This window comes from Pinus tabuliformis, chromosome X (genome assembly GCF_031772625.1).
Source record: "Pinus tabuliformis cultivar Carrire ecotype Pingquan chromosome X, CPIR1, whole genome shotgun sequence".
NCBI classification, from domain to species: domain Eukaryota; kingdom Viridiplantae; phylum Streptophyta; class Pinopsida; order Pinales; family Pinaceae; genus Pinus; species Pinus tabuliformis.
Window position 1 is genome coordinate 1,238,091,302 of NC_142308.1, and position 12,972 is coordinate 1,238,104,273.

At 39.2% G+C, this 12,972-nt stretch overlaps 1 protein-coding gene across 1 annotated transcript in view; it reads right to left on the minus strand.

The window, feature by feature from the left end:
* LOC149144440 (protein Iojap, chloroplastic-like) overlaps window positions 1-12,972 on the minus strand; it is a 93,982-nt gene that overhangs the window by 57,717 nt on the left and 23,293 nt on the right. The window contains exons 2-4 of the mRNA XM_089449470.1: window positions 6,059-6,176; window positions 5,405-5,543; window positions 5,210-5,298 (exon numbers count right to left, since the gene is read on the minus strand). Of these exons, the coding sequence (XP_089305596.1) occupies window positions 5,210-5,298; window positions 5,405-5,543; window positions 6,059-6,176 (346 nt within the window). The remainder of the gene's footprint in view (window positions 1-5,209; window positions 5,299-5,404; window positions 5,544-6,058; window positions 6,177-12,972) is intronic.

The following is a 12,972-nucleotide window of genomic DNA, read 5'->3' on the forward strand; positions in this document are numbered from 1 at the left end:
ATAATCTCCCTTGCTTCCCCTGTGAGTTCCTTTATCCAGGAAACTTTGTTGTCGATCTCCTCTAAGATCAGATTCAGATTTTGGACAATGCATGGTGTCCAAAAGATGTGGTCATACCTCCCCTCAATAATTAAACCTGCAGCTTTGCAAACCGGTGCATTATCCGTGATAACTTGCACCACCTTGTTAGGCCCTATTTGTTCAATAGCTTTTATAATAACATCAGCAATGTACTGTGCATCTTTCACCTCTCCTGAGCAGTCTTCTGCCTTGATAAACATTGCTCCTTTGGGGGAAGTGGCAATGATATTTATCAATGGTCTACGCCTCATATCTGTCCAACCATCTGAGACTATGGTAACCCCAGAGCTACTCCAGGAAGAACGAATTGGAGCTAAAATGTCCTCCACAAGGTCCTTCTCATTTTTGAGAAGCTGGGTTCTGACTTTCTCATAGTTGGGCCCCTTGTACCCTTGAGGAGCTTTGTTAACTGCCCTTATCATATCTTGCCAGTAAGGAGAGCGAACAACATTGAATGGGATACCACATGCATAAATGCACCTAGCCACTCTGGAATCAGTTTCTTCTCTTGCTTGCACATTCACCAATCTAGCAATTCTGCTATCCTGAACTGAAGGGGATGCCCCTGGGCCTCTGGTATTTTTGGGTGCTGGTTGTTCATGTTGTTGAGTGTGACTAGCTCTCCTCTTTCTTGCTTCAGCTACAATCCTTGGCTCAATGTTAGATGGAGCTTGAGTAAGCTCATCATGCCTTCTCTTAGTACCATCCGCCTCATCTTGCTCTCTTTGATATGCCCTCCTTGCCAACGGATCTGATGTTTTTGTGCAACCTGAAATCCCCTGTCCTCCTCCATGCAATAGATACGCCTCACTCTTGGGTAGGAGCCCTTGTACGTATTATTGCAAAGATTGCATCGCCATTCCCATGAGCCACCACCTCCACATCTTTGAAACTTCGTCACATGCCTCCAAAGAGAATAATATTCAGCCCTTGGGTTGGCCCTAGGGGTTGCACTTGCAACTGCACTTTGGCTGGAAGCCATTGCTGCAAAAATAAATTAAAAAAACAAATCTGTAAATAATAAAATTTAAAAACGTTTTTCATATTTTTGGCTGTATAAACCCTAGAAAAATTGAAGAAATAGTAAGAAAAAACTAAGAAATGAATGTGGCTTACCCAAATTAATTTCCTGTGGCTGAAACTACCCTAAAATGCCAGAAAAGAGGAGAAATATGGTTGAGGCTGAGCCAAATCTTCTGCAAAAATAAATTTAAAAAACAAATCTATAAATAAAAAACGTTTTTCATATTTTTGGCTACCTAACCCTAGAAAAATTGAAGAAATAGTAAGAAAAAACTAAAAAAATGAATGTGGCTTACCCAAATTAATTTTCTGTGGCTGAGACTACCCTGAAATGCCAGAAAAGAGGAGAAATATGGCTGTAGCTGAGCCAAATCTGCTGCTACTGAAATCTCTTTCTCTTGCTGCTGAAATCTCTTTCTCCTGCTGCTGAAATCTACTTTGCTCACTGCTCAAAACACCCTAGCTGAAACAACTGCCAGTCTCCAAGAGAAACGACTTGCTGAATAGTGTGATGAGAGAATGAGACAAACTGCTCTTTTATAACTTTAGAATAGGTTTCTAGAATTTTCCGGAAACCTAAAAAAAATTTAAAAACCAATTAAAAAAAATAAAAAATAAAAAACAACACATTAAATTAGGGAAACGTGGCTCGTACGGCCTGGAAACGCGTTTCCGGCCGTACTGCCACGTTTCCGTTTCGGGAAACGTGCCAGTACGGCCGGAAACGCGTTTCCAGGCCGTACGGTACGCGTTTCCTGGTTTCGTTTCCGTTTCAGGGGGGAAACGACCCCTACCCCCACGTTTCCTGCAACTTAGGAACAAAGACTTGTATGTTATTTTTGAAAGAAGATCGAAGCCCTAAGCCTTAGTCCATCTACATAAGGGCCAAAGAAGTCTGTCAAATTAGGTAGGCCGAGAGAGTTGGAAGTTAGGCCTCAATCGAAGAAGCCTCAGAACTTATGATAGAAGGCAGAGAAATGCTTCAAATTTTACCTCAATGTTGAGAAATCAATAGGGCTATAATTGAAGTGATTTCTCTTTGATTTGGAAATTTCTTTTACTTTTATTTATTATTAACTTCTTCTCTTATCATTATCTTTTTCTTATCATCAAACAAACTACCAAAACATGAAGATCAATAGTACACAAGAACACAAGATGTAGGCTGCTAACCAAGGCCAAAACCTCTCTTAGAGAGGAAAACCCACAAAAATATCCTCTTCTTATAGATTCTTCAAATGACGAATTCCAAGACCTTTAGACCAAGACCAAGACCCTTCCAAGACCAAGTCAAACCTTCTTAAGGATGTGCTTCTTACCAAGTCAAATCAAGTCAAATCTCTTCCAAATGCACAACTTCGACTCCCAACTACAAAATTCGGCCCTCACTGCAAATCTGAAATCTTCGGCCCCCCTGCAACTTCGCACATGGATGAATTAGGGCTTTTTAGGCTTCCTCCTTCCTTTGCTTGGGCTGCTTCTTCTTCAAAGGCTTGTAGGTGATCAAGTTGACCTTTCTTTGGATTTCGTCCCTTCTTTGCTTCTTGAGAAACTTCAACCTTGTAGTTGCAAAAACCCTAGCCTCTTTCGCACGTGTGAGAGATAGAGAGAGAAAAATCGAAATTCTTGTCTTCCTTCTTCCTTCTAGACCTTCGCTTGTCTTCTTGCTTCTTGTTCTTGCTTCCTTGATCGAATGAGTGAGTGAATGTCCAAATGAGGTCAAATGGTCTCTTATATATAGGCTTCCAAGGAGGACGAATAGCCCTAATTAGGCCAACTTCTTCATTGCTAGGCCGACTTGGTCTTGGAGGGGTATTTTGACAATTTTGACTCAAAATACATTCTTTTGACTTGTTACAAAATGCCTAAAAGGATCTAATACATGTGACAATGACACTTTTGACTTCTTGACTCTATGACAAAACCTAGAAGCACACAATGGGTGCTTTGACCTACAAAAAATTAAACTTGACCTTGAAACCTATGCTATAAAATAATAATAATATCAAATACATAAATCAAGAGTACATAAAGTATTATGAAGACCAGACCTAGTTACGATTTTGAACACTCAGTACACCAAGAAGCCTCAATCACAGCCTTAAAAGCCCGAAATTTTCTCAAAAGCAAAATTTGGGTGCAAGAGGCCGAGAGTCTCAGAATAGTCCTTGGAAAACTAATCAAATGCCATCACAGATCTAATAACTGAAGATCCTTTTCAAGATTGTGATGATATTGTGAGAAGGCCAAAAATCCCTTTTTGATCGAGTTTCCTCAGAACTTGAATCAGATTCGAAAAGTCTAAGAAGCTGGTCAAGAAAATTCTCGACGAGCTGAGAACTAAGTCAATTACTAATTAAAATATTTCAAATCCATATGTCAAGTTATTGATGTCATCTGGATTCTGTCTCTCTTTGGAAAGCTACAAGTAAAGACCTCAAACTTCGATTGAATACGATTTCTTGAACAAGCTATTGCTTTGAGACAGGTTCAAAGGAGTCTTAAACAGTCCTTTGATTTTCTTAAGGAGCTGAGCTGGTGTCACCTTGAAGGAAGCAGCCACAAGGAAGTTTGAAAACATCCCTGTCTGAAGATAAGACATCCTTTGTGCAAGGCACCGTACATAAAATAAGGGATGGGACTGATGTCTAAAGTGTTTCATGAATCTCATGCTACTAGAACTGATATTTTCTAAGGACGGATGCTTTAGCATAAATGACAAGGTTAAAGTAATGAAGATATGTTTTGGTCACCAAGCAAGACTTCGTTCCCATGCAAGCATACTACAGTAAGAAGTTAAACATGGAAATATGGACCTACAAAAAGACCAACAAAGTTACAAGTCTGCGGTTCAACACTTGGAATATAAGGTCTCCTATCAAAGCCGGGATCATAAGAATATATCAAAAGGTCTAATTTGCTAAGGATCCTTGAAGAAACTATCAAGGGCAGTTATGATGACTATTGAAGGAGTCACGTCCCTACAATTTCAGTCATGAAACTCACATATACACCTACTGATCTATATAAGGAAAAGTCATTTCAAATGACAGCATCATAATTTAGGCAAGATAAGGCCAGTACTGAACGTTGATCAAACCTGTGTTTCTCCTGAAAAGATGTTGCATTTTATCAAAAGCAGAATGTTATTAAATTTGTGTTATGGACTTTGCACTAAAATCCTGAAAAATGCATGAATATGCTGCTAACATTGATTGCTGATAAGGTATCTATAATTTAAAGAATGGGACCTATCTTACGAAATGAGGATGCTTAACAGTCTTGAATGCGTTGATTAAGAAATATTATAAGTATGCAGATATTGCCACAACATTATGAATGGAGTTTGACATTGTTTCCTGTTTCAATGTGCCCACATTGTTTCAAATGTTCACCGTCACTTTCCAAATGCCCTTGATCTGGGATTTGAACTGCCCACAAGGATGGGTGATGGGTGCTGTGGGGCTGAAGGTGTACATTTGTGCTACATTGATAATTATCACATATATTTTGGCAACAAATGTCACCCAAGTAAAAGCACATGTGACTTTGTTAATTTCTTATGTTGTTTTTTTAAATCACTAGCATAAAGGTACTATGAAATATATACACCAAAATTAGCTCTATGATATGGCCATTAAACTAAATAAACTATCACATGAAAGGCATCATTAAAGAATCAATAGGTAGCTACTGAAAAAAAAAATCAAACTGCAGTTACAAAGAGAAATAATAAGATACTCAAAAACAATTGCATCCCTAAAGGAGTTCATAGTCATACAAGAGGAATGCACCATGACGCTGCCTGAACAATGTGGAAGAAAATCCCCTTTTTACTTTGGATGTTTAAATTTATTTGTTTCATACATTTTGCATAAATTTTTCAAAGTTGATAGAGCAAACAGAATTTTCATTGTGAATTTTAGTTTAATTTTCCTTAGAGGTGCACTAAGGACAGGAGTTCAAAAGCCAATGTGATCTACTTTTGCCGTTGGTGGCATAAACAAACATGATTTAAGTTTAGGGACAAAGTAAGTACCACGAGATTCCGATATAAATCTGGAAGACATGAAAATAGATGGTTGAAACTCATAAGAGAGCTTACCAAAGTCTAGTAGTGTCCATGAATTAGGTTTAGTATCCCCTCTAGGAGCAATCTTAAACTGTTGTTCTGCTATATCACGAATTTTCGACCTGTGAGATTAGAAAAAGACATAACCAACGTTACAACTTTTGTTGTCTGAGAAAAATATCAGATGTGTTTATCAATTATATAAATGCAGTCATCTGTTCCACTTACCCTATGGCATCAATCTGTGGACGTGAAAATGCTGTGGCAATGATAAAAAAGCGTGTCCAGTATACTAGAGGCTTCACACATAAAACTTGAATATCGACTGCCTTCACATCATTTGCAGCCTTTGCCAGAGCTACAGCAACTGAACAACTACGATTCATCAATCTTTTAGGAAAAACTTTGGTTTAAGCCAACTGGTATAACATATATATGGATGGACTCCATTGAACCATTTTTCTTCATTGTATGTAACTTAATCAGTTTTCCAACAAACAAAAAATAAGGATTATGGTTAAGAAAAATATGAATAACACAATTCAAAAGATATATGGTTAGTCACAAGTGTTTCATCCTATCAGGTCACATGTTCAAACCTAGAGAGGAGTAGAGTATGTACACCTCCATAGACTTTAGCAGTCAAATCACTGCACAGAAGGGGACCCCTTGTCCCACAAACAAGGGGGTTTTATACACCAATTTGGTGTCTAGCTTGGCCGTGACCTTAATATTAGATTATTTATTTAGATAATAAATATAAAATCTAAATAGAAAGTTCATGTATAACATAACTCCCTTTCTCTCACACGGTCTCTACCCATTCTCCTGCATTGATAATGGAGAGAAATACATCACTGCACATGTGAAACTTTGACTTACGTGATAAGCTCTCAGCATCATCATTTGCCTCTGCACTAGGGGAACTCCGATGAGGGTTTGTATAAATAACCTCACCATACTCATCAAGCAGCTTCTCCAAATCTTCCTCATTCATATTCTGGCTTAAGAGAAGGAAAAAGGATGAAGTAAGATTTCAAGTTAGTGAATTTAAATAACATTATGTTGCTTGGGACAAAAAAGTTCTTGAACTAAACACTGAAGCTCTCACATTTATATTATGTTTCTTGAGCTTTGACCTTTGAGAGAGTGCAACGAATGCAGTTCATGCATGCAAACAGACTCTTGATCCTATTACCACAATAAATACATGTAAACAAACAATAATCCATTACATTCAAAAACCCTTGGAATTGAATACAATAATTCAGACTGATGCTTTAATCATGCTCGCAAAAATATTTAGAAAACAGACAGTGCTCTTTCATGATTACATAATGAAAATGCTTGAATGGCATATTCTAAAGTATCACCAGGGTTATTGTCTTTAAATGAACCAAAAGCAAACATTCATTGATGCATTGCATCTCCCCTCTATACAGCCAATAATCAATTGAATCTCCAGATAAAGAATGGACCAGATGCAACATGAAAAAGAAAGGCTTTCGACTAAACTCTTTTCAAATAGAGGATGAAAAAGACAATTTGAAACTCTCAACACAGTACCGTAAGTTAGCATGAAATAAAAAGTTTGTGATCACAATAAATACATGTAAACAAACAATAATCCATTACATTCAAAAACCCTTGGAATTGAATACAATAATTTATACTGATGCTTTAATCATGCTCGCAAAAATATTTAGAAAACAGACAGTGCTCTTTCATGATTACATAATGAAAATGCTTGAATGGCATATTCTAAAGTATCACCAGGGTTATTGTCTTTAAATGAACCAAAAGCAAACATTCATTCATGCATTGCATCTCCCCTCTATACAGCCAATAATCAATTGAATCTCCAGATAAAGAATGGACCAGATGCAACATGAAAAAGAAAGGCTTTCGACTAAACTCTTTTCAAATAGAGGATGAAAAAGACAATTTGAAACTCTCAACACAGTACCGTAAGTTAGCATGAAATAAAAAGTTTGTGATCTTATAATCCCAGAAGACATGCTTAACTGTTTCAGCCTTTCCACAAGCAGGGCATTGATCATCTGTTAATCCACTCTTTATAAACAAGATTGTTATATATCAGAATGAACTTTGAGATAATCTTCAATTGTCGACTTTCTGTTTTACATGACTCTAGTCACTACTTTTAACTTTGGATATCATTCTATCAAGTGGTCAAGACTCTTATTTATGTAGCATAATGCATCACAATCAATGGATGTTTCCCTGGAGATTTTAGTCCATTCAAAATAGTTTGATAGTATTGGCCCCTAATTATAGCCTTCTACATCCTTTGCAATGATGCACAAGGCTAACTAATTGCCAAAAAGGTTGCACGTGGCTAAAATAACAATATTCTATTGCTAGCAAAAAAAATGCCCAGTGGTTGGGTAATGAGCACTTGTCGATCACACTTCATTGGAACTGACAAAACAAGTGAGATAATTTCAAGAATTGATCCGAATTGGATCCATAAAGAATGATCAAAAGAACCATGGTTGTACCAGGTCGGGATAGAGTTCATAGAATTGAGAGCAGCGATCAAAAACACCTCTAAAACAGTGGCAGTTGGCAGCCGACATGGAATGACAAGGACCTCGGTCAAAGCGCGCTGACCAAGGCCCATGGAGACTGCGTAGGAGGCAAAATTAGCCCCTGGAAAGCCCGGATCGGGAAACGGAGGGAGTTTTTGATGCCCAATCGCGCTAAGCGCTGGGCAAAAACCCTCGAAAAGGAGGAGCCCCAAGCGCTCGGTCGCATGGGAACCGGGAAAACCGTGAGGAAAAAGGCTAAATGCTAAGGCGGGAATCACGCTCTAAAAACCGGCGGTATTCATCAGGGGCATCCTTGGGCGGTAAGCAGAATTGGTGAAAACGGAGCGATTCCACTCAACGCCCGACGCGTGGCAAGCAGAGGAGAGAGAAAACCGCCGCTCATCGCGCGCTAACAGTCGAGCAAGTCAACCGCGCGAAATGAGCAGATTGTGTTGGATCTGGGCGATCCCGATCTAACGGTTGATATCGCGTCTGACGGTAAGACCAGATGTAACGAGGGATAAAGCCACAATTCAAAAGAATTTGAGGTCCGCTTTGACCACCAAGGTGGCGGATGACTCATTCCACGACGTAACTGAAGAACCGAACCAACAAAGCAAGCTGGCGCAGTTCGTAGGAGGACAAGTGGCCACTCCCTGTGAGTCTGATGATGACGCCGAGACAGGGAACTCCAAGCGAAGCTGTAGCAGGCGCGAACCGACGGAGTTGGCAGAGGTATCGAACGGCCATGAGCTCGAATGGCTTTAAAGCCATGCACAGACCAGCAGAAGAGACACCCACACCCACACCCACACGGAAGAACAGAGAAAGCAGACAGAGAAAGCAAAAAGCAGTAAGAAGACAGAGGGCCGAGCTGACCAAAGGCAACGTCGAGCACCAGAGGGCTTGAGAAATTCGAGCCATCCCTGAAGGGGATCTATCAGGACCGAGCACCACATTGGGCTCCTTCCATTGTAGACCCGAGAGGTCAAAAAGCTGGTAAGGCCAAGAGTCTGTGTACTCTAGTGGCTTGGGGAATCCAAGAACCACCCTGCCAAGCTATCCTGTGACAAGAGACTCATATTGAGCTCCTTCTTTGTAATTCTCTGCTTTAAGACACAATAAAAGAAGGCCACCATTGAAAGCTGGACCGGAGATGTAGCCCTGGAGGATAGGGTGAACTCCTTATTAATTTCTTGTGTTCTTATATTTTCTTACTGTGTTTCTCTGCTGTCTTCCATTTCAAGTGTCTATGTATTTGCAATCTGATCGATCCGTTGCTTAAATAACCTAGACACACACACCAACACATGAGTCTATAATACCTCCATTTAATAATTCTTAACTGAGATCACTCATAGGGTGATTATCAGATCAAGTGGTATCAGAGCTTTAGGCTGTAAGGTTAGACAAGCTTGCGTTGGTTTAGTTGTTGAATGCTCACTAGATCAAAGCTCAAATTAGGAGAAAGAGAGTTGGTCGAAACTAATCCTGAGATTGGGAGAGTCTATTCTCGGAAAACAATGTCAGAGGAAGGTTCTGTGGGGCCAGACCCTCAATTCATAGAGTGTTTCCTAGCTATAAAGTCTGTGGTAGAAGAAATGTATAGGGACTTTAGAAAGCATAAGGATGAAGATTCATCAGGTTCTAAACAAGATAAAGAAGAAGATGAATCTCACTCCCATGACCACTCAAAAGGAAAAGGGAAAAAGGAAAACTTTCGCACACCTCCTAATAGCCCTACGCATAATAAGAAAGCATCTTTGATCAAGCTAGACGTTAAATTCGACTTACTTATATATGATGGAGAGCTAAATGCTGAAAAGTTGGACAATTGGATTAGACAAATTGATGTGTATTGCAGAGTGCAGAACATCGACTCAGACAAGAGCAAAATTCAGCTGGCAAGCCTACGCCTAGGAGGCACTACCTTGGTTTGGTGGGAAGGCAGAACCCAAGCTGACATGAAAAGACATGGTAAGACTATCTCTGTCTGGAGTGAATTTGTTTCTGCCATCAAGAAGCAATTCTATCCATTGGCCTACATGCAACAAGCCATGATGAGTTGGCAAACTCTTCGGCAATTGAAAGGGCAAAGTGTGCAAGGGTACACTCAAGAATTTAGAAAGAGAGCATTGATTCTAGGGATCTCATTAGACTCACCAGAGACTCTTTTGAAGTACATTGGTGGTCTACACAGCTACATGAGGCATACCATCCTCATGTTTAATCCCACTAGTATAGATGAGGTATCTGTACAAGCTACTCATCTAGAGGCTAGAGGAAAGAATGGAAATCCAGAAGTTGGGGGACCATCCCAACCCACTGCAAGCAAGAGCAAGGAGAAAAGAAAGCAAAAGTGGAAAGCAAGGAAGGCTAACATTGCACAGAAAAGCAAAGCTTCATGCACTCACTGTAAAAAGGATGGGCATGATGATGAGCACTGTTGGATTCTGCATCCAGAGCTAAGACCTAAGAAGTCCGAGGGCAAGAAGAAGAAGACTGCTGCAGCTATTCAGAAAGATTTGGGGTCAGACTCGGGAGATGAAACAATCATTGCAGCCACAGGTATAAAAGGTAAGAATTCTGAAGCATCTACTAGTAATTATGCTCAATCTATTATTGATGAAGAACATGAGAGAAAAAGACATGAGCTTTTCCATATTCGAGTTGTTTCCAAACATCAAAAGATTGATACTTTGTTTGATAGTGGCTCACAAGTAAATTTGATTTCTGAAGCAATTGTAAAGAAATTGGGATTAGCAACTACACCTCACAAGAAACCATACCCATTAAGATGGTTGAATGATAAAGCACAACTACAAGTGACTAGACAGTGCAAACTCAAGTTTTCTTTTGGGTCAGCATTTGTAGATGAAGTCAAGTTAGACATAATTCCTTTAGATATATGTGGAATTGTTTTAGGGAGTCCTTACTTGTATGATAGAAAAGCTATTTTCTATAGAGCTGAGAACAAGTATCTACTTGTTAAAGATGGAATCGAATACTTTGTAAGAGCTCATAAGCTCAAGAATAATTATACTCTCATAAACTCAGGGCAAATGAAAAGAATGATAAATTCATGCAAACAATTCTTACTAATGGTTGTAAAGGAAAAGAAACCTGATAAAACCAATATATTTGAGGGCTGTAATGCTAAGCAGCAAGCTGATATAGAAAAGATTGTTTCAGAGTATGATGTTCTGTTTCAAGAACCTAAAGGTCTGCCACCCAAAAAGGAAATAGTACATGATATTATTTTGCAGCAAGATGTTCCATTGCCTAACATTGGAATGTACAGGTTGTCTGCTTTAGAGAATGTTGAAATCAAGAAGCAGGTGCAGGAGTTGCTCGAGAAGGGGTTCATCAGGCCTAGCACATCACCATGTGGATCACCAATCGTTTTGGTGAGAAAGAAAGATGGCTCGTGGAGAATGTGCATTGACTACCGAGCATTGAATAAGATAACAATCAAAAATCGTTATCCCCTTCCTCGCATAGATGATCTTTTAGATCAATTGAAGGAAGTTGTTTATTTCACCAAGCTGGACTTGCACAGTGGATACCATCAGGTCAGAGTTGCAGAGCAAGATGCATGGAAGACTGCTTTCAAAACAAAGCAGGGATTGTATGAGTGGCTGGTTATGCCTTTTGGCTTGACCAATGCCCTTGCTACTTTCATGAGATTAATGAATGATGTACTTAGACCTTTTCTTGATGATTTTGTTATTGTGTATCTGGATGACATTCTGATTTTTAGTAAAACGTGGGAGGAACACTTAAAGCATGTTAAGCAGACATTAGATGTTTTGAAAAGAGAAAAACTTTATGTTAAACTCTCAAAATGTGAATTTGGCAAAACATCTCTAAATTATTTGGGTCATATAGTAGGGGATGGTGAATTGAAAATAGATCCCTCTAAAGTGGCAGTCATTGTAAACTGGCCTAAACCCAAGTCTGCTACAGAAGTGAGAAGCTTCTTAGGAGCAGCACAATATTGGAGGAAGTTCATCTCTAACTTTTCCTCAATTGCAGCTCCCTTACATGCTTTGACAGGATTGAACAAGGTGTTTCAGTGGGGAGGCAAACATCAGAAAGCCTTCGACACCTTGAAAGAAAAGATTAGTACAGCACCTGTACTATTACTGCCTGAACTACAAAGACCATTTGAGATCCAAACAGATGCCAGTGACTATGCCATGGGAGCAGTGTTGACACAGCACGGTAAACCCATATGTTAACATTATGAGACTTTTAATCCTGCAGTAGTTAACTATCCTGCATATGATAAAGAATTGTATGCATTAGTTCACAGTGTGAAAAAGGGAAACATCACTTAATGGGCAAAGAGACAGTAATACATACTGATCATCAACCACTTCAATATCTACACTCCCAAACTAAATTGCAGCAATCAAGACATTACAAGTGGATGGGTTTTCTACAACAATTTCATTTAGTCATCAGATATAAAAAGGGCATATATAACAAAGTTGCAGACATGTTATCTAGACACATTATAAATGCATCTACTATACCTGAGCATAATTATGTACTACATGAAAGCTACATTGAACAATATGCTCAAGATATAGACTTTACAGATGTATATGCAACTTTGAGTCAAGGAAAAAAGGTAAAAGAATTGGATTATCATGTGAAGGACCGACTCTTATATCATTGCGGGAAACTCTGCATCCCACAAACGGAGAGGGTAAAGATAATCAGAGAGGCACACACTTCTCTGATATCAGGTCAATTTGGGGTAAGTAAAACAGTTGCGCAGCTGCAAAGATTTTGTTATTGGCCAAAAATGAATGAGACAGTTTCTAGATATGTGAGAGGGTGTACTATGTGTGCCAAAAGCAAGCCCAGCAATAGAAAATTAGGCCTGTACACTCCATTACCAGTTCCTTCTCACCCTTGGGAAAGTGTTTCCATGGATTTTGTTGGGGGACTGCCTAAGTCTAGAAAAGGTCATGATTATCTGTATGTGGTTGTGGATAGGTTCAGCAAAATGTGCATTTTGATACCTTGTAATAAGCAGATTACAGTTGAACAAACTGCAAAACTATTCTTTGAACATGTATGGGTTCATTTTGGGTTACCCACTTCTATTGTATCTGATCAAGACACCCGATTTGTGGGGAAGTTTTGGTCAAGTCTGTGGGAGTTGATGGACACCCAACTGAAGAAAAGCACAGCTTTTCATCCACAAACCAATGGCCAGACAGAAGTAGTTAA